Below are 22185 nucleotides of genomic sequence, written 5' to 3'. Positions count from 1 at the left end.
TGTCATGTCTGGTGTCTTCGGCATGATACTTCAGTGGCGGCAGCACTTCTTCGGCATGCCACAAGGAGACATGGTATATGTACACACACATGACTCCTCGTCATCATATAACTGAAAAATTCTTACGTAACGACTTCAAACCCCATGCAAACATTTATTCATTCCTAGGTCGTATAAGTGAAATATTCTTGAGTACGGCGTAAAACACCAATAAATAAATGAACCCATGCATCTGGTAGTTTAAATCACGCTAGAATGTACAGGCACGTGTAACATGGTGCGGTAAGGCATATATGTATTTTTAACAGGGTGTTGTTAAAGTGATATATACATGCCTATTATTTTTGAGTGTAGCGATAGTCATTGTTGTTGGAATCATTTTAGTACATTGTTTAAGACTAAACGGCTTGTATTTGGCGATGTGTAACTTTGATTGTCATTTTTTCCTTATGTTACGGTATGGTAACGATAAAAACAGAAGAAAAAAGGCTGACGTCAGAAAAAAAGACAAGAGACCCTCCCCGATGTGATTACAGCTTATTTCACTATTATGAACTCAAAGAGGCCATAAAACCGGAAAAATCGCTCTTTTGTCAGTAAAACCCTTTCATTCTTTTCATCTGCTATATACACTAATATGGTCATGTCACCTGTTATATATTAAACAGTGGGATGGATTTATACACATGACGATCGATTTCAGACTTAAACTAGCCCGACAGGTGTTTTTTGGAGTCGTTGTATTAATTAAAAGCCTTTTTTTCAGTTCACATTGTCATTTTCGCTTTTCCGATACAGAAACAAGATAATTTGGCACATGTATACGCGGACGCTGGTGACAAAACCTGCATGGATCTAATCTTTTGTGCAATCACTGGTGTTCAAAACCGCATCACGGAAGTGAGCATGTTCTCTTGGCAAAGGGATTCGGACATGTAGAAGTGCATGTATTAACGCCGTGCTAAATATCCCAGGATAACCTGTTTATTGTTATAATTACCATGTTGGAAGAGTCGTATCCTCGAAGATGGCGTGGGTATTGGAAGGAAGGTTGCATTGCTTTGGGGCTTTTTGCTGCAATTTTGCTCGTAGCTCTCATAGTAGTCTCTAGCGCCAGAAATCCGGGGCCTGTGGAAATTCATTCTGACTCGACGTGTGACACCTATCATGAAAGCATAGACTTCAACGTGCCAGAGGACCCGCCTGTATTTGCTGACCTTACAAAGCAGGAGTTGCAAAACACTAGAGCTTACCTGAAATCTCAATCTGACTTAAATCTGGTTGATATCAACAAAGTCATCGTATCATCCAGTTACATCTACTCCATCGAATTGCTTCCACCGACTAAGTCACTAGTTTTACAGCACCTGGATAATGCTGGCAGAAAACCACAGCGTTGGGCAAAGGTGATTGTTTTCCGGGGAGATTTGCCTACGCCGCTGATTCAGGAGTACAGAGTGGGACCAATGCCCAAACCAAGTACCCATGATCTGATTGACTACAAAGGTAGCCGTAAAAACCCTATTCCTTTTGCTTACAGACCCTTGTCAGGGACAGATATAGCGCTCATCAACATCCACATATTTCCAGAGATTTTTGACAAAGCAGAAGATATCATTGTTGAAAGTTTCGGAGCCAAACTGCGCGATTGCGGCTCGAAATGTGTGACATATTCAGCTGGTCCTGTGTCCACTTCACTCTCGGGAGAGGTGGTCAGAAAATTCTGGATTCGGTTTAGTCATGCCGTGAACTTCATGACTCTTCATCCCCTAGACTTTCAAATTTTGGTCAACTTAGACGGTGTTCATAGGGAGAACTTTCGAATTGAGAAAGTGTGGTACAACCAAAAGGTATTCAACAGTCTTGGCGACCTTGTGGATGCGTATAGGTCAGGAAAGGTTGAAAAACTCCACTTCACATTCCCCAAAGTGGACAAGAATTTATTTTCTACCTTAAACCTGCGTGGTGACCCGTTCCCTAAAAAACAACAAAGACGTCCTTTCCAGGTAGAACCCGATGGGAAACGATACTCCATCTCAGGGCAGCGCATCAAGTACATGGGTTGGTCCTTCAATTACAGGATGTCCACCAACAGCGGGCCAATGCTGTTTGATGTACGGTATAAACACCAACGGATAGCATATGAAATCAGCTTACAGGAAATCGCAGTATTCTATTCTGGATACGGCCCCGCCAGTCGTTTTAGTGACATTGTCGACAGTGCTTCCATGATAGGTACCCTCTCAAAGATTCTCATCCCAGAAGCCGACTGCCCTGGTCACGCTACGTTTCTTCCGGCGACACATCTATTCGATGGGTCGGATGCACCAATCACATATGACAACGCCCTGTGTCTCTTTGAACTAGAGACGGGAAATCCTTTACGTCGCCATCATTCCTTTTCAGGATACGAGGGCCACTTCTACGAGGGACTGATGGACGACGTTCTTGTTCTAAGGACGGTGCTCACTGTTGGAAATTATGATTACATATTCGACTACATATTTCATCAGAATGGGGTCGTCGAAGTCAAGGTCATGGCAACTGGGTATATCCTGGCCAGTGCGTACTCTCCGAACGAGAGACAGTTCGGGTTCCAGATACACAAAAATCTCTTGGGCAATATTCACCATCATATGTTCAATTTCAAGGTGGACATGGACATTTTTGGAACATCAAACAGATTTGAAACTTTGGACATAAGCGTGGATGAGACTCCTAACGGGGATTGGTCCTCGTTACCAGATGTCACCGTCTACAATCAACTTAAATTTAAGCGAACTCTTCATCACACGGAGATACAGGCTGCCTACAAATTCAACTTCAGCACCCCTAAATATCTCCTGTTTCACAACGAAAAGCGCAAAACTAAGCAAGGAGTTTCTCGGGCTTACAGAATCGCCATAAACGGTATGTCGAAGCAACTACTTCCAGAGGGCAAAGGACACGAACCCTCCATACCCTGGTCTCGTTATCAGATGGCCGTGACGAAATTCAGACAAACTGAGGTTCAAAGTAGCTCTGTGTATGCTATATGGGACAGTTACGATCCGGTGAACAACTTCCAAAATTTCCTCGATGACGACGAAAACATAGTAGACGAGGTAAGATTATTTGGTTTGTTTGTTGCCATTTAACTAGAGAGTAGCGTGTTTTGTTGTAATCCCGCTACAAGAACAGCCATCGTGACATTAAAATCTCTATTTATCCTCAGATAAATGGACGTGTTGTACATTGTACGTGGGTTACGTTCCAAGGAAAATTACATCTAAGTGTAAGTTCGCGACACTCCCAACGAAGCCCTGGACATTGTGGAAAATCGATGGCCCTGGGAAATATTATAGGGTTGCCCAATCAACGAAAGCACATGTAGTCTGCTCGTTCCTAATTTTGGGATGGTTAAACTCGTCTACAGTGTCGTAAAACTTTGATACATGTAGTTACATTTTTTAAACTGATTGATAACGTTTCTAGTTATTTAGTGAACATGAATATTGTGATCATCCATAAAACAGAGATTGGGTTTGTTTAGTTTTTTGATTGGTGTCTGACGCCCTGCAGAGGATATCACAACAGATATGTGGGAGACCACGGTAGTTCACCAGGTAACGGGTCCATGGGATACCACGGTAGTTCACCAGGTAACGCTTCCATGGGATACCACTGTAACTCAAGGTTGAGAAGGCGTTTCTTTATTTACATATCATACGGCCAATACTGTTTGGGTTTACACGAACATGCTATATTTCCAGGACCTTGTAGCATGGGTGACATTGGGTGTTCACCACATACCCCACACAGAGGACCTTCCGGTGACCCCAACGCCTGGCGGGCATCTCCAGTTCTTCCTGTTGCCCTACAACTACTTTGACGAAGATCCATCCATGGCTTCCCGAAATGCTATTCGAATACAACCAGCTGAGGACGACGGCAAGCCCGGGAAACTGCCCCTGGTGATAAACCGCTATGGCATGAACAGTACTAGAAAATGTGTTCCAAAACCTACCAGTTTCTATGAACGCTTATTGAATGACCCAGACATGATATTTAATTAATAAAACAAGCCACTCAAAAGTCTGTTTTTTTCTCATTATTAGTTTTTATTCTTCAACATTGCAAAACCCACGCGTGTCTTTTCTGGCAAAATACATGGCCACTTTTCCACTCCCGTCAATAAATATTCCATGTGCTGGTAATATCAAACTAATAAAGGCGTATCGTTCATTTCTGTACAATTCGCGTATCCTCCCACTCTCAACATACACAGTGACACCTGTTTAAAATCAATGCACTTGTCAGTTACAACTGGCAAGTACATGTTGTTTAGTAGGTATTTATAGCACATGTGATGTGACATTTATACCACGTGTCATGTGTCATTTATACAGTATGTCATGTGTCATTTATACCATGTGTCATTTATACAGTATGTCATGTAGCATTTATACCATGTCATGTAACCAATTGAGAAAGTTCGTAGAGATCACATGTAAACATATATTAAATGCCATTTTGAAAACCATTTTTACGTTCAGACATCATAAATTACAAGAACAAAAAATCTACCCTGATGCACAATGTGGTACAAAAAGTCAAGTCTTTTCATCCACTAATACACACAATTAAACTCCACACAGCGCTTCAAGCATGCGACTTGAGATTTATAGGTGAGATGTGTTTTCTAATCGGCCATAGAGCAATAATAAAGATGACCAATTTAACATTTAGTTCTATTAAGAAAGAGTTCAAAGCACTTAAGGCACGCTGTTTGAAAACAGAATGAGTTAACTGAGAGAAACAGATGTGCTTGCCAATTAGCCACAGGACAATAATAATGGGAACCACTTTAACAATTACTGTACTTCTGTTAACAACAAGTAAAACGCCATATACTGGGTCATTACATCCACACTAAATGTTTCTCTTCGACATTCACAAAATGATCATGTTTTAAATGAACTAAACTAAATTTTACACATGGGTGTTGGAAGAAACTCACGAAGATCGTAGTCACTCACCATGTCTGGTTCGAGTGACTCCTTAGATCGCTTCTACAAACAAGGGATGAAAATAAAGTATTTATGGCGTCAACTGGGACACCTTTTACATGGGCTTCGGTGAAAACATCTTCAAAAAACGCTTTTCACAAACTGTTTTCCTTACCATCTTTTGGGTATCTTAAAGTCGCGATAACAAGAAGTATGTGTGTACATGTATATGGTACAATCCGCAAATCCATAAATCCTCACAGGGAATTCCTACAAACAATCTTACATTACGGTACACCGTGTTATAAAATTCTCTTACTAAACTTACTAGAACAATTGTTTAACAATAGTTGTTCTTGATATCTACTTGTATATTAATCCCAAGTAACTTGCTGCATTTATCACTTTTGCCAAGCGGGCCATGAAATATGGTGTAAAGTTTTGGATGGATGGCTGAACTAGCGGTGTTTCCTTGGTGTTCCATTTTGAGTGACTAGAAGTTATTAAACATGACGTAGCGACGGAAATCGTCTGACGACATTTATTCTGTATGTTCCTTAATATGCTTCCTTAAGGAGTTAATACGCGGAGAAATTCAAAACAAGAAATATGAGCTATAAATGTGAACCTTCCTTTTGATATAGTTACATTTTCGTCGCAGATGTTAAAATAATACATGTATATCCAATCATAGAGTTGGAATATTCTATCTCCCTGATGCAATACCCTTTTTAATTCAACACTTGTTTACTGTTCAAAATAAACACTTTTCAATCCAAGAATACTCACCCAGGCACAGAGACACAAAATACTGTCCAAAACAAAATTACATCCAAAACTCTAATGACCAGGTCAGGAAATGATAACGTTCCGTCGGTCCCGACTAGTATAGACTACGTCGATACTTGAGAGTGGGTCGTCATGAAAAGTCATGTGAACTTGAACAAAATTCTATCTTGGACGAAATTTCTGGTATTTATATAAAAGTTTGCTGGTAAATGTAAATTTAACGTCTTGGTTTAACCATTACATTTCTTGTGTCAGATTGATTATCACAGGAACCTGCACTCAAGAGTCCAGAAAACGTCTATGTCAAGGAAACCTTCACTTCATAAGCACTGGAGACATATTCTTGCCCATTTTTGCGCAATGTAGTGAATAAGTCAAATGGTGTTGTATGACTGGCATATCAGACATTAACTAGAAAAAATACATGTCCCAGTTACGCCAAGTCTGATGTCAACAAGTGGAGAATTCCCACGATCAAAGCCAGTGTGGGGTGGGAGTGGAGGGTCGAAAAGACACTCCTGTTCATTCACTGTCCACCAACCTATATTTTTTGTAAGTTTGTCACTCATGAGAGGATATAAAAAGCAAATGTTACAAACATGCATTAACATGAATCTGCTTTCATTATTTGGAGGATCAGACATGAATGAAGTTGGCCAAGGACTGATGTTAAAATGTAAAGAACTATCCTAAATCTGTGTACGATAATGGTATGAAATATTGCAAATCAGGTGCAATGCAACATGCATGCAAAAAAAGGTCAATGTCAAGTCGTATCATTCATTTACACCACATGTATAAAGTGATGTTATTTATGTTCTCATTCCACATGGAAATCTGATAATCTGATAACATAACCAAATGCATATAAGTTAAAAAGAGACAAAAAAAAAATCCCGTTACAAAATCACAAGTCCGATAATATATATATACATTCATCATTTATCCACTGACAGCTGCACAGATGCTAATGATACGAAAACATCCTCAATGTCAAAATATACTGAAATTTTCATCTAATGCTAGTCAAGACAGTGGTTTTATCTGTAATTCTTCAACTGTAAAGCAGAAGATGATCTTCATATTGATGACATTCTGCTAAGTTCGTTTTCCAATTTATGTAGTTTTATTGCATAACCTCTTGTTTCCTCCACTTCTTCAGCACCCCAGGCTTCCCATAAAAGCAGTCCCGTTCTATTATCAGCCAATTTATGGGTAGATAAAACAGAGTTATTACTGGTGTGATCCATTGTAACCATTCTTCTGGGAATGTTTTCTGCAGTTTCTGAAGAATGGTTTATGAGAAACATAACTTTGCCATGGTCTGACACAGGGTACGTTGACACAGCAATAATATTACCATTGTTCTGGCCGATCCACAGCGTATCCTTCACCACCAACAAGCAAGTATTACTCAGCGGTTCTTTTGAAAAGTTATCAGACGATTTCTCTACCATGCTGCGGGACACTTTTCGAGAAAGGCTTCCATGTGCAGAACCACTACTGTTTTCCACAGTACGTGGCAAAGTAAAGCTTTTCTTGTTTGGACCTCGAAGCAGAACTGGTTTACTGCTTCTGGACGGCACTCGTGGTGGAATATCAGGAGCGTCTGCAGCTACCATTTCATCCGATGGCGGTGTCACCATGGAGGCAGCAAAGCTTGTTGGCCTCGTTTTTATGACCTTTCTTTGGATCCCTTGTGAATCTATCATTGTCAAATGTCTTGGTGGTAGTGCTGGTTTTCTGGGTAAGACTGGAGGAGGGGATGAATCCTCAGTCTTGGAAAGTGCCGAGTCACTGGGTTCAGGATTTTTAAATTGTGAAGTGTCTCCTCCAGCAGAGGAACTTGGGACAGACTGGCATATACCATCAGCTGATTGTTCCTTGCTTTCTACATCATCCTTTGGAGATTTAATGCTGGAGATGGGAGATGAAATATTGTCATAAACTGCTGCATCCTTGCAGGAAAACACAAACAAAGGTAACTTTTGGATGGGATCTATTTCCAACACTTTGCAACTGTTTTGACAACAGCACCACACTCTATTACCAGAAAAGGCCATGTCTGCAATAGTGACTGTGGTGTCCCATTCTGTTTCCGGTAAAACTGCAGAAATAGTGTGTTCTACCAAGAGAGTGCTAAGACCAACAACAACGACAGCACTCCCACATGCCAACCACAACTCGGTGTCATTATTCAACTGTATTGCTTTAGTGACAGGCTTGTCATGGGCAAATCTTAGAGTTTTAATGGGGCTCCAGCGAAGCTCCTTTGAGACTTTTTGACGCAGCAAAGGATTCTGTTCATATGAAGAGAACACCACCAGTCTGGCATCTTCCAAACCACAGTACACATAATCCACGTAGGCCTTCAAAAAACGAACAGTTTCACATTCCAAATTACTCATGAACATGTGAAGTGAACGGAAAAGAAGTGGCAGTTAAAAGAGGTACAGAAAGAGCAAAAGTGTGAGATCAAATAAATGAGTACAAGTTTCTGCCTTAGGCAGAGGGATCATGTTCTTCAGACAAACATGCCCTACAGGCCCCTACATGTAATATTCACACGGTTTTCTTTTGGGGATAAAAACTAAGGTGAGTAATGGTCAATTTGTACTCAAGAATTACCTGACGAACCATCTTATTAAAAGTCACACCTTTCCCAAAAAATCTGGATTTCTTTCATTTGTTTGATTGGTGTTTTACATTGTGCTCAAGAATATTTCACTTGCACATCAGCAACCAGCATTGTGGTGGGAGGAATCTGAGCCAAGCTTCCACAGGTTATGAAACTGGACTTGAGACTGTGGCCTCACTGCATGGTGAGGGCCCACTGGGCTGTGGTGAGATTAACAATACATTAGTAGCTGAATGAAGCCAAGAAATTCTTATGATAAAATAAAGAGTATTTATTTGGATATGTGAGCTTACCGTTGGTCTGTGATTTGGTAATTGGAAGTTTATTTATTTATTTATTTGATTGGTGTTTTACGCCGTACTCAAGAATATTTCACCCATACGACAGCGGCCAGCATTATGGTAGGTGGAAACTGGGCAGAGCCCGGGGGAAACCCACGACCATCCGCAGGTTGCTGGCAGACCTTCCCAGGTATGGCCGGAGAGGAAGCTAGCATGAGCTGGACTTGAACTCACAGCGACCACATTGGTGAGAGACTGCTGGGTCATCACGCTGTGCTAGCGCGCTAACTAACTGAGCCACAGTGATAGCTGGAAGTGTATACCCATGTAGATACATGGATTAGTATAATACCTGTAAGGGTCTTGGAGTCTGACAGGGTAGTTTATGATCTGGGTCAGCCACTCTATGATACAGCAAACAGGTGGGAGAGGCAGGTGTGTCAATTTTTCCCAGGCAGGTGGGAACACCAGCGCCTTTCTGTCCAAATACCTCTATCTGAGATGACTACAACAGAAACAAACGCAATGAGAGATTGCAAAGATGTGTATTCTGGAAATATTCATTCTTAATTTTTTTTATTTATTTCTGGTGAAGTGTGATGCACTAAATACGTACATGCACATGTATCTGACTCAATCCAGTAACAAACTATAACAACATTGTCCATTTGCCCTGACCAGTAAGAATCAAGATCAGTACCCGTGTTGAGCATGTCCTTCAGGGGAACACTAACATACTCTGTGCTACATCTGGCTAAGTGATAATATTCAGTCACACCAATTTTCATGAGTAAAATTGTAACAAAATTTAAAGCTTCATGTCAATCTGCCATAGATTTATTTATTTGACTGTGTTTTACGGTGTACTCAAGAATATTTCACTTATATGACGGCGACCCACGATCGTCCCTAGGTCACCGATGTGCCATGGAGAAAGTATACGTGTAATACTTCAGCATATCAGCATAACAAAATTATAATAAAATATGACACAAGTAGCAACATTTTTACATGTATATTCCAAATCAACAAAATGATATTAATGCAACCAAATTGCATGTATGTCATTAACATTATTAATCAATATGTATAATATAAGAATATATATGTATATATGAATGAAGTGCAGGAAATCGACCTTTCACTACTGCTAAAAAAGAAAAAAGAATCTGCCAGTCTTATGGACAAAGATAAACTATGTCCCATAAATTTATTTATTTATTTATTTGATTGATGTTTTACGCCGTAATCAGGAACATTTCACTCACACGACGACGGCCAGCATTATGGTGGGTGGTAAACGAGCAGAGCCTGGGGGAAACCCACGACCATCTGCAGGTTGCTGTCAGACCTTCCCATTAGCATGAGCTGGACTTGAACTCACAGCGATTGTATTGGTGAGAGGCTCCTGGGTAATTACACTGCGCTAGTGCGCTAACCAACTGAGCCATGGAGGCCCCATGTCCCATAAAGAAAATGACATGGATGTGTGAAGCTGCATGGCAACAAATTTGACATTCAGATCTCAAATGCCCTACTGGATGTACAGAATTCAGCACAGTGTTCATCTTTTCAATGCATAACTTCCGTATATAACTTTGAATATGGTGCCAGCACATTATTCAGATGTGAAATAAGAAGTTTACTTGAATTTTGTGCCACAACGTTCAAAACCTGCTATTCAATGTTTCAGTTAATTCTACCTCGAATTTGGCACTAGCGTATCATTTGAATCTCAGACAACCTGCAGGCAGTATAGAAGTTAGCACCCGATTTGTTTTTCATTATTTGAATAAGGAATATTGCATTATCACCACAATTGTTATTCAAATGTCGAATATCGTGATAGCATCACATCTGTTATTTGAATATCGAATATCATGCTGGCAATATAGCAAGACAAGGAAGCTGGTAAGACGCCGCACTGAAGAATGTTTCTTGTATACATCATTTCATGTATCCTTTAAAAGAAAAGACAAAACTAGACCAAATGTATAAATGTATGGGTAAAAGAGTCACATTTCAAAAAAACATCACTTTTTATTTTTGTGATGTAGGATAACCAAGATATCGCAGTAAAAAGTCAGCAGAAACGCCCACGCAGGGAAAATCGAATGGGCCACCATGCTCTCAGTTTTAACCAATGATGGGCGAGGTATTTCTACCACCAGGGAAGGTATCTGTTCCGCTGTGACGTCACCTGTTCCTACAGTCCACCATTTTGCCATGTAGAAGTAGTGTGAAATCAGTTGTTTTTCTCCTGATTATGAGGCCAGTCTGATGTACTTTATTTTCAATGAGAAAGTGGTAATGGAATATACATCTGGCGTTATTCCCCAAGGTCGCGGGGCCTTCGATTGTAATAATACAGGGGACCAGATTTCAAACTACAAATGTATCAAGTATCTTGCCTGTAATACTGAAGAGCGTAGGTACTCATGACACCGAAATCGTGTTTACGGTTTCTCTAAAATGGCACGTGCAATGGCCTTGAGAGAATTCCAGATTAAAAAGTGATTATTTTATAGAATTACCAAGCATGTGATAACAAAATGTCTGTGCTCGTTTAGGTCTGTATGGACCCCTCTTCTGAAATAATCTGGTTGGAGTGGGCCTGTGATATAATACATCCCTGACTGAATCAAGCCACATTATTGATAATGCAACAGAGCATATAGAGAATAATGAGAAAGAGAGCCAGGGCCAAGAAGTTATAAGCTCTCATTACAAACCAATACATCTAACCTTCAAAGGTAACGTGTATGTTACATCTCAGCTAAATTCAAATCAGGAGTCCAGCTTTAGCCTGTTAAGGAATGGCCCTAGACAAGAGTCCACACCTACAGCAAAGGAAGTATTTTTCTTTCCAGCTAGCAGTAAAGCTCTTCAACATTGTGAGAGCTAACACAGTCCATATTTGAGAACATCATTTTGGCCAACTTACAATATTAACCATTACCTTGATAAGTCTTGAAAATGTGTCCTGATAATGAGGTTTCAAACTAAGAGTACAATTTAACGGACACATTTTTAATGCATTTAATGGATGGGTTTAGTCCTTGAAGAGTCCTTGTAGTTAAGACCTTACACAGACATAGTTCCCATAGATTAAGAGGCACAGGGACTTAGTGGACAATCAGGCTGGCTTTTATCAGGCCTTAATGAGCCTGGGGGAGACAGTCTGGGGCGGGAATAAGTGTTTACCCAGGGACTGATCACAGATGTGGGCTCTGGAGGGAGGAGAAGAAAGAGGGGTGGTGGGCAACATAATACTCCCATCAGGAGTGGATAGAAGGAGGGTGAAGGGGGGGGGGGGATCAAACCACTGGGAGATGACAGAAAGACTTGCTAGCTTACCGGACCAGGCCGACTCATGTGACTGTACTGAGAACAGGTCAAACACTGGTAGATTGTAGTGATGTAAAGCGTTATCATACATGTTTATAGCTCTACTGCCTTATTATCCACTATGCAATGATTAGGGGAGAGACAAACAGGCTGGTCATATCTGCCTAAGCTGTGGGCAACTTCAGAGAATGGCTGTGATATCAATGAGGGACAAGCTGACAGATTACAGGACAGAGCGTGAGAGGTGACTGTGATGGTCTGCATGTGAGTACTACATCTTTCTTAGTAACAAAATCTTATGCAAAACCATACTATGGTTGAAATAAGGAAATAGCATATACAACAAATGGCATCTTGCATTATTCTGAGAGTTAATTATATTGATCTCAGTAAGGTGTTTTGAGGTTTGTTGGAAACAACTAAGTCATGACCAACAGTAACATAATATGATATTTATAATTCTATCAAAATGCATTTTATTGGGGGGGGGGGGGGGAATTTTAGGTACCGATAATTTAAGTTTGGCCCTTTCTTACTGTAAATCTATAGCACATATCTTAATTGTTCTAAAAATTTCGGACAGATATTAGTAGTGTTGAAAGTAGAATATTACATTTCTTCTCCAGCCTTTTTTGAAAAGGGTATGATGGTCATTAAATGGTTTAACCATGCTGTGAGATAAAAAAAAAACTCAATATTCCTGCTAGAATTACATACATATTTGCTAAACTGAGAAGACAAGGTGTGTCATATTTTAGAACATATAGGGTACATGTACAATCAGCAAATCACTTCTTATGCAATTTAACGACGTGTTTGATATGTATATTGTCAATGCCTAGGGCTAATATAACAATATATGTTACATTATAAGTCCCAGTCGATACTAACTATAATTTGACCAGCGTGCCACTACATTTCACGTTGATCTTTCTACCGTAATATATCACTTATACTACTTCATTTAACTGTTACCGCTAAGTTAATTTTTTGCAACATACACTGTACAGGTGTGTGCCTGAACAATGTGAATAATATTGTGCAAAGAAAGCTAGTTTTTAGTACACATAATAGTAGTTATTTTGTTAGACTTGGTAATGTGCATATTATACAGGTAACACTGGTACACTGGTAATGTGCATACACCACATGCACACACTGGTCTATTTATTTGTATTAGCAGTCCCAGGCATGAACCAAATCTCATTGGCATTAGGCCGTAATTCATTAAGATAGCAAGTGTAAGATGAGTTAATGACAGCTGTAGCCTACAGCATGTTATAATTAATGTAATTACAGAGGGTATAGCAGGACGTAACCAGCACAATACATTTACAATTACCCTACTAATTCTAAAGATACGAAGGCAACACATTCTGTTCTCTTAACTAAAAAATGCTACCAATATTTCAAGATTTGCTTTGGCATATATTCTATACATGGCTTTAAATGCATCTCCTTTTCATTAGCTTTGTGCAATGTTCTATTAAATCTGCAATATAGGGGCCTCCTTGGCTCAGTCGGTTAGCGCACTAGCGCAGTGTAGTGACCCAGGAGCCTCTCACCAATGCGGTCGCTATGAGTTCAAATCCAGCTCATGCTAGCTTCCTCTCCGGTTGTAAGTGGGAAGGTCTGCAGCATCCTGCGGATGGTCGTGGTTTTCCCCCGGGCTGTGCCCTGTTTCCTCCCACCATAATGCTGGCTGCCGTCGTATAAGTGAAATATTCTTGAGTACGGCGTAAAACACCAATCAAATAAATAAATAAATAAATCTGCAATATATATGTGTAGTCCTTATCTTTTTTAGTAATAAAATCTTATCCATCCATATTATAGGTGAAATATGGGAATGGCAAATGATTTTTCATTACCATCTAAAATTCCAAAATAAAATTAAAGTTGTTATCCAACAGTGTTGTCGAGGTCCACGCTCTAGATTTTTAACGCTTCTGGTAGCTTGATGTCTATAAATTTCATGATAATGGGAAAAAACATGCAAAAACCCCAGAAAAAATAGAAAGGAATGTACTGGATATGAACCCTAGATGGCCAGGCATCATTTACAATTGGCCAAATACTGAGAACTAGCATAGAGCATAGGCGGCTTTGATCTTCTGCTGATAGGAGATCAAAAGAAAGAATGCATTGCTGCACAGCTGATGACCATTCCAAGGGTAAACTACAGCCAATGGTTTCATGCAGTCTAGCACAAAGCTCCCGTGTTATTTACATAGGATGGTTTTGTCAAATTTATGTTGGTTTTTTGGGTCATAACATGAAAACAACACAAAGTACAAAAATAATTCTTGCAGATTTGTAGTTTTGAAATTGAGGGCACCAGACACTTGAGTGTAAAATGATTTTAAACAGTTTTAAAAATTGGCCTACTTTTGGGCCAAGTTCATTGGTCAGTTTTGGCTTTATTTGCATACCAAACCGAAAGTTTTTTACAATATGGATAGGGTGATTCACCTTAAAACTGTACACGAAAAGTTTATCTCGATAGGCTTAGCCGTTTTGGAGAAGAAGATTTTTTTAGCATAATCAATAAAATTCAAAATGGCGGCCAAATCATATGACTTTCAAAACAGCACAAAATGTCAAAAGTTGCTTCATATGTTCCTCATTAAGACCCCAAAGTTTGGTGTTAATACCTTTACCACTGAGATATTTCAATTTTACAAGTTGACTAAGAATAACAAGATGGGAAGGTATAGAGAAATGAACAATACTGAACTATAGTAGGAAGTATGGCTGATATTAACCTGAAATTACAGCATGTAAGATGTGCACAGCATATATAAATTGTGAAACTCAACACATTCTGGTTTTGGACTTATTAGGCTGTGAAGCAGCGTTTTGAGTAAGTAAACTTGTTGGCACAGGTAAATGGCAAATGCCTGTATGACCACTGTTTTGTTGTTCGTACATGTACTTATAGAGCAAAGAGTCAGTGACTGGCCTGCATCCTTATTTGGCACGTAAATTCATTTTTTCCTACAGTGGTAAAGCAAACACAGGATGTACCAAATCATGTTTTCATTTATTCACTTGATCAAAATTAATATCTGAACTTGTTTCATGTTTTATATGATCATGTTTGTTGCAAAGTAGGTCAATAAGGATAGTATGATTGTAGCTTAAACAACATGGGCCAGGTTGCCAGGCAGGTAGAAGTCTGAAAACTTTGACACATACTAGCTTTCTCAAACCTTCTCTTTGTCTTTTTGATGTTCTCAGGGCCGCTGGTGAAATTTGCTCATACAGGAATATCAACAAGGGAATTGTTGGTTCGCAAAACATCAGATATAGAAGCTGTACAATATTCTTTACAAAATGTTTGGTATCACATCAGCAAGTCAAAGTTCCAAGCGTTTCCTGTCTACACCGGTGAAACTTCAGATAATCTGTATACTGTACGGGATCCTAATGACAGTTTGGTTACTGAAGACCAGTACCACTGGGGTGACGTTTGTGACAACAACGGCGAATAAAACTTGCCCAGTATCAACTGGTAATTTAACTAGAGATGCTGAAAGCCAACAGAACATTCAAGCAATAACGACATGGAGAAAGACAGTGGCACTTTCTGCAACTCCAAAATCAGTTACAAGCAGACGGAAATTCCAAGTCTTTCTACAATTTCTCAGTTTAAACTCCAGAACGATCAGGAAGTACAAAGAGAACTACCCTGGGTTGATTCATAACCACTTTCTGCCAGTTCTCTCCAGCACACAGAAAAGGATATTTCGAGAACTTATGGAAAACTTCCACAAAATCTGCAGTGTCCACGGCATTACCTACATTCTCTATGCTGGTTCTTTACTTGGGTCTTACCGTCACCATGGTATGGTTCCCTGGGATGACGACATTGACGTCCTCATCAACATGACACAGTCAAGAAAACTCTACCATGCCGTGGAACTCATCAAACCGCATTTCTACTTATGTACATTACAGAAGCATCGATGGAAATTTTATTCCAGTTTATCAAGGCCCATTAAAGGAATTCCATGGGAATGGCCCTTTCTTGATATTAGCTTTTTCCAGGAAAATGAGACCCACATTTGGGACAGTGATCCAATGTACAATGAATCATTCAGCTACACAAAAGGCTTGATTTTCCCCACAAAAATGCGTCCTTTTCTGGGGTCTATGTATGCTGCACCGAGAGACCCCTTACGTGTTTTGCAAAAGACTTACAGTTTAGAAACTTGTGAAAGCAACGTTTATGATCATAAGAGAGAACAAAAAGTGGCTGGTATCCTTCAAATGAAAGTATCCTGTGAAACCCTGAAGTATGAAATACCTCTGGTACGACGGACATGGCTACCTGAGGGCGTGAATGAAACACTGTACATTGGTAACAATGCTATACAATCTGTAATAGTTGACCATTCCCCTTGACATCAGCTTTAACAGATAAAAAAAAATACACTGAAAAATATTTAAAGACAATTTTTTTCAAAGAATTGAAGAAAATAAGAAGAACAGTTAAAAGAGTAGGTAATTTGCATAACAGTTCTACCTAAGGCTTACTGTTGACCAACATGGATGTCCATGAGCTCTGTTGGTCTCACCACGTTCTCAGTCAAGTTGTGCATGGATTGGTACTGTGCATATTATTACTACTGTGCATAATGACATTATTACTGTGCATATGACTACATGTTCTGTGAATATTATTACGTGCCAAGTCAATACTATTACACGTGCTGTCCATTTTATTACATGCATTGTGGACATTAGATATGTGTGGTATATAAGATATTATAAGTGTGGCAACAAGTTAATGGGCCTGTTGACTTGCTTTATAATTAGGCAGTAACAGTGTATGATTGAAATATAAGGATGGAAATAAAAACCACTATAAAATAAATTCTAATTTGATCAGCAGAAAGATAAAATAAATATTTCCTACCAGGTATCACACAACAAAAGTGGACTTTATTTTATTTGTAAAATCTGATATTTTACACACATCAATTGTTTTTTTTTTGTCATACATGTAATATGCTCATTAAATTGAATACCCTGCTGAGCCCTCGTTGGTTGATCATCACACTGAGGCATCACTCACACCAAAGCCAATCAATATTGGAGGCTGATGTCAGATATGTTTACCATACAAGCTAGTTCCATGCACTAATAATTATGTTCTCTTAAGGACATGCCGAAGATTTTAAAACTGTCCAATATTAGATAGCAACATTATAGCTGAATCACCACGGTTAAGTACATTTAATGGTCAATGATCTTTTAACACTTACGTGTACATGTAACTTTGCTTTGGCCCATATCAAACTCTCATACTGCCCTTTTTTTCCACTCAAAAAGGCTGCAATGCTAAAAGCCATGGCAACTCAGAGGGCGCTACAGGCTTGAGCAGTCAACCTTTCACCTCCCTGTCTGCCATCAGACAAAACCTTGGTAACCTCGTCCACTCATTATGAAATTTGCTCTTTATTAAGGTATTACTGCGTCAAAATGCACTCAAATGAAACTTAAATAAAAGGTTTATGTTCGTGTCTATGTCTTTATCCAGATTGTGTTCATGTGACTTCGGGATGTACATGCATATATATCACGGGGGAAAATTTCATTTAAAAGCTAAAATGAGGCGACAGGAATGCCAGACAGGTTTGGTGACAGAGAGAAGAGCGAAAATTAATTAAAGTACAAAACATTAAATAGCATGGCGTCCTACCTTGTTACCAACCCATATGTAATCGTTGACCTTGGTGGCACAAGTGACTTGAGGCCCTGCTGCTGGTTCACTCGGCACCACATACTGACCATGGCTGACGTCCACAATATGATATTTTCTGCACGTCCCCCAACCCTCCCACAGCCATGCCAAGTCACAGTTCTTCACCTGTAGGGGGGAGACAAACACTGAGCATGAAGGAGATTGGAAGACTAGATGAAATTCTATTTGGAATTGGTGGCATATACATGTATGTATATACATTTTAAGGGAAGGAAAAGCATCAGAAGAAAATACCATTACAATCTATAGCTGAGAAAACATTCCAGATTTTTCCCCATTGAATTCATTAAAATGATAAAAGTCAAAAGTAAAATGATAAATAAATATAATACATGCATGCCAATATGAAGCCAAAAAAAATATTTACTGGAAATAAAAAACAATTACATATAAATGTGCCCATTCTAATTAAGATGTGCACATCTCACCATGCTTTACCTCTGGGCATCAATGACCTTCACAGGCACTTTCTTCACCTATACATTTGGTTATTGAGAAAAATTTTTGGGGAAGCCCGATATAATATTTTGCATCCAGCACCTTGAGATAGCCACAAAATTATCACCTGTCACCCAGAAGCATGATAATTTCAAGTGAAAATATGTCATTTTGGCCTACCTCTGAGCAGTAGAGGAAAATGCAGTCTAAACTCCCATGCTTCTGGTCGGTTGATTTGTGGATTTCTTTTTCCAGACAGAGAAATGCAGAATCTTTCATCTGAGTGAGGATGGCTGTTGTGTTAGGTCGAGACATGGGGTCCTGCTGCCAGCACTTCTCCATAAGAGCCTCAAAAAATGGCATTCTTGTATCGAAACTGTAGTCCTTGGCCTGTTTGAACATGATAAAAACAGTCAGCATTTGTAGCCATCTTCATTCTCTTCACTTTAAAACACTACGTTTCATATATTACACATGTATATGCAGCAGAAACAAGGCACACTTAAGACCTTAAAAGAGGAAGTTGTAACTTCCTCGCTTGGCGTTCAGCATGAAGGGGATAGTGCAAAGCCTGGTTGACCCTTATCAGTGTAATGGCTCGGGGCTTACTTGTCTTCGGTAAGTCCTCTTAGTGAAACAGCACTAGATAAAAGAGTGGAGGAAATCCGTCCTGCAACAAGGAGGCACATTTCATGCAGTCTAAGGATTCTTCGTCATCATATGACTGAAAAATTGTTAAGTTCGACTTTAAACCCCAAACACTCACTCACTCACTCAGAAACAAGGCTACATATATTATTGGTAGAGATTTCAGGGCCCACTTTCACAAAAACTAATTTTGTAGGAAAATCACATTGCCTTAAGGTGCTAGAACACAGAAATTTTGTGAAAGTAGCTAGAAATTCTTAACTAGTGGCTAAAGTGGTTAAAAATTCCTTCATCTTTAACATGATTTATATTGAAGGTTATGCCAGCACCATAAAGCAAACCGACCAATCTATGTAGCATATCTTTGCCCACAGAAATATCACTACAGGAACATTTGTGACCTGTGCCCATAAAATACATGTACCTGAAGCCTGAACAAGTACATGTCATATTAGGCATTATATAGGCTTCATAATCATGATACACATAGCATTTAATAGGCTTTATAAGCTTCACAATCAAGGTGCATGTAGCTTTAGGCTTTAATGGGCTTCATAATCACTGTACATGTAGCTTTAGGCTTTAATAGGCTTCATAATCAAAGTACACGTATATTTAGGCTTTAATAGGCTTCATAATCACTGTACATGTAGCTTTAGGCTTTAATAGGCTTCATAATCAAAGTACATGTAGATTTAGGCTTTAATAGGCTTCATAATCAAAGTACATGTAGATTTAGGCTTTAATAAGCTTCATAATCAAGGTACTTGCACCTTTAGGGTTTAATATATGTAGTCTTCGCATCTGGTTCACAGGAGTAAGAACATTTTGCATGCTTTAATTCAGTATGAGGAAGACTTCTTAGATATTAAGCCAATTATACTATAAGAATTTGGATCTAAACAATTGTTCCAAAGTCATACTATCAAGACGTCTTCATAAGCCACCAAGATTCTGAGTCCTGTGAACGATGACTCTAGTATAGAGTGAGTGAGTGAGTGAGTGAGTAAGTGCTTGGGGTTTAACGTCGTACTCAACAATTTTTCAGTCATATGACGACGAAGGAGTCCTTAGGGTGCATGTATGTGTAATGTGCCTCCTTGTAGCAGGACGGATTTCCACCGCTCTTTTATCTAGTGCTGCTTCACTGAGACGACTTACCGAAGGCAAGTAAGCCACCCCACCCGAGCCATTATACTGATGCGGGTCAACCAGTCGTTGCACTATCCCCTTCATGCTGAACGCCAAGCGAGGAAGTTACAACTTCCTCTTTTAAAGTCTTAGGTGTGACTCGATCAAGGATTGATCCTGGATCTACCAGTCCCAAAGCGGACGCTCTACGGGACGCTCTACCAACTGTGCTATCTGGACCGGTCTCTAGTATAGAGAACCAGGGAGAAAGATGACAGATACCTACCTATACATAATGATTTATTTATTTATTTGATTGGTGTTTTACGCTGTACTCAAGAATATTTCACTTATACGACGACGGCCAGCATTATAGTGGGTGGAAACCGGGCACAGCCCAGGGGAAACCCACGACCATCCCTAGGTTGCTGCCAGACCTTCCCACGTATGACTGGAGAGGAAGCCAGCATGAACTGGTATACATAATGAGTTATACAAGTGTTGTTTATGGCTACATCATATATTTACCTGCAAACGTGGCCTCACCCCATCTCGCACAGCTTTAGTAACGCATCTAGCGGGCTCATTCCGATAGGGTATAACACCTGTCAAAATCTCATACACCACAATCCCAAAGGAGAAGATGTCCACCTGACAACAAAGCAGTTCCAAATACTGACTTCACTTCCTTCATGTGTACAGCATGTAATTCTGACTTGCGGCATAATCTTGTTTTTCATGAAAATAAGGTGAGGTGTGATTTCAAAAATCTAATTATTCCATTTCCAGGCACCTGACGGAAAGCGCTTTTGAAAAGTTTCTTTGTATCTGGCTCTGTATAGTCTTAATTTATTTAGTTATTTGATAGATGTTTTACCCCGTACTCAAGAATATTTCACTTATACAATGACGGCCAGCATTATGGTGGGTGGAAACCGGTCAGACCCCGGGGAAACCTACGACCATCTGCAGGTTGCTGGCAGACCTTCCCGCACATGGCAGGAGAGGAAGCCATCATGAGCTGGACTTGAACTCACAGCAATTGCATTGGTGAGAGGCTCCTGGGTCATTACGCTGCGCTAGTGCGCTAACCAACTGAGCCACGGAGGCCTCCTGTATAGTCTTAAGATATAAGTTTAGCAAGCCAGACATGAACTTTGACCTCAGCAAGAAGTATTTATTTGTAGTATTAACCTTAATGTCACATGGCCCAAGCTATTTTCACCGGAGCTGTGCAACTGTTTGGCCTGGCATGTGAGAAAAACATCTTGAGAAAAAACCTATATAACTTTAATAAAGAAAAGCATAATAGCTATATTATAATAAGCATCTCTTTACACAACATATGTTCAAACTGAGGCTCAAATTGTTCACTGACTGTAAACACTTCACAGAAAAAAATGTAAAAGGCAGTGCATGTAATATATACTTCAGGTGATTATCCAAATGGCAAATCCTCAGTTTTCTCACCTTGTCATCATAAGCCACACCAAAACAGACTTCTGGGGCCTGGTAACCGGGTGTGCCACAGAAACCGGCAAGCCCCTGGGGGGTGCTGAACTGAGAGATGCTATAGTCAGACAGTTTAATGTTGACAGTGTCAGCAGTGTCCATGGACCACACAAGAACGTTTGCCGGCTTCAGATCCCGATAGATGACATCTAGTGAGTGAAGGTAGTTCAGGGCTTTGGTAATCTGAACAGACAGGTTGAATTGCATAATCAATCATTTAATCATACAAACTTGGAGGCGCTGACAAATTAGAGTGTGGCCAGACTAGAGACAGCTTAATAAACTTTATTTCAAGTACTGTATGATGGGCCATATGAACTGGCTTTAAATATTTATATGCACCACCTCATGATTTATTTATTTACTTGACTGGTGTTTTACGTCGTTCTCAACAACATTTCACTTAAACAACTGCGGCTAGCATTACGCTGGGAGTAAAGCGGGCGGAGCCCGGTGAAAACCCACAACCATCTGCAGGTTGCTGGTAGACCTTTCCACTTACAGCTGAAGAAGAAGACTTGAACTCACGGCAAACTCATTGGTGAGAGGCTTCTGAGTTATTACGGCCACATCATGATCTCTGATTTACCAAATACCATACAATCATCTACATGTACTTTTTTGTACTTATTTATTGGATTG

General features: G+C 39.7%; 3 protein-coding genes across 3 annotated transcripts in view; 2 read left to right on the top strand and 1 right to left on the bottom strand.

Moving 5' to 3' along the window:
• The first annotated feature begins 1001 nt into the window (after positions 1 to 1001).
• LOC135473378 (putative amine oxidase [copper-containing]) lies at positions 1002 to 4055 on the top strand. Its single transcript, XM_064753228.1, has 2 exons — positions 1002 to 3104; positions 3753 to 4055. The coding sequence occupies exons 1-2, from the start codon at positions 1002 to 1004 to the stop codon at positions 4053 to 4055; spliced, it is 2406 nt and encodes an 801-aa protein (XP_064609298.1).
• A 2016-nt stretch (positions 4056 to 6071) lies between these two features.
• The window catches only part of LOC135473377 (leucine-rich repeat serine/threonine-protein kinase 1-like), a 57199-nt gene continuing 41085 nt past the window's right edge, over positions 6072 to 22185 (bottom strand). The window contains exons 25-30 of the mRNA XM_064753227.1: positions 21502 to 21726; positions 20560 to 20682; positions 18433 to 18642; positions 17752 to 17919; positions 9049 to 9201; positions 6072 to 8146 (exon numbers count right to left, since the gene is read on the bottom strand). Of these exons, the coding sequence (XP_064609297.1) occupies positions 6857 to 8146; positions 9049 to 9201; positions 17752 to 17919; positions 18433 to 18642; positions 20560 to 20682; positions 21502 to 21726 (2169 nt within the window). The 3' untranslated portion in view covers positions 6072 to 6856. The remainder of the gene's footprint in view (positions 8147 to 9048; positions 9202 to 17751; positions 17920 to 18432; positions 18643 to 20559; positions 20683 to 21501; positions 21727 to 22185) is intronic.
• On the top strand, positions 14922 to 16983 carry LOC135472311 (uncharacterized). The gene has a single exon (XM_064751762.1). The coding sequence runs from the start codon at positions 15381 to 15383 to the stop codon at positions 16449 to 16451; it is 1071 nt and encodes a 356-aa protein (XP_064607832.1). The 5' UTR covers positions 14922 to 15380; the 3' UTR covers positions 16452 to 16983.

This window comes from Liolophura sinensis, chromosome 8, assembly GCF_032854445.1.
Source record: "Liolophura sinensis isolate JHLJ2023 chromosome 8, CUHK_Ljap_v2, whole genome shotgun sequence".
Taxonomy (NCBI): Eukaryota; Metazoa; Mollusca; class Polyplacophora; order Chitonida; family Chitonidae; genus Liolophura; species Liolophura sinensis.
Note: the sequence above shows the minus strand (reverse complement) of the source record. Positions and strands in the feature narration are given on the sequence as shown.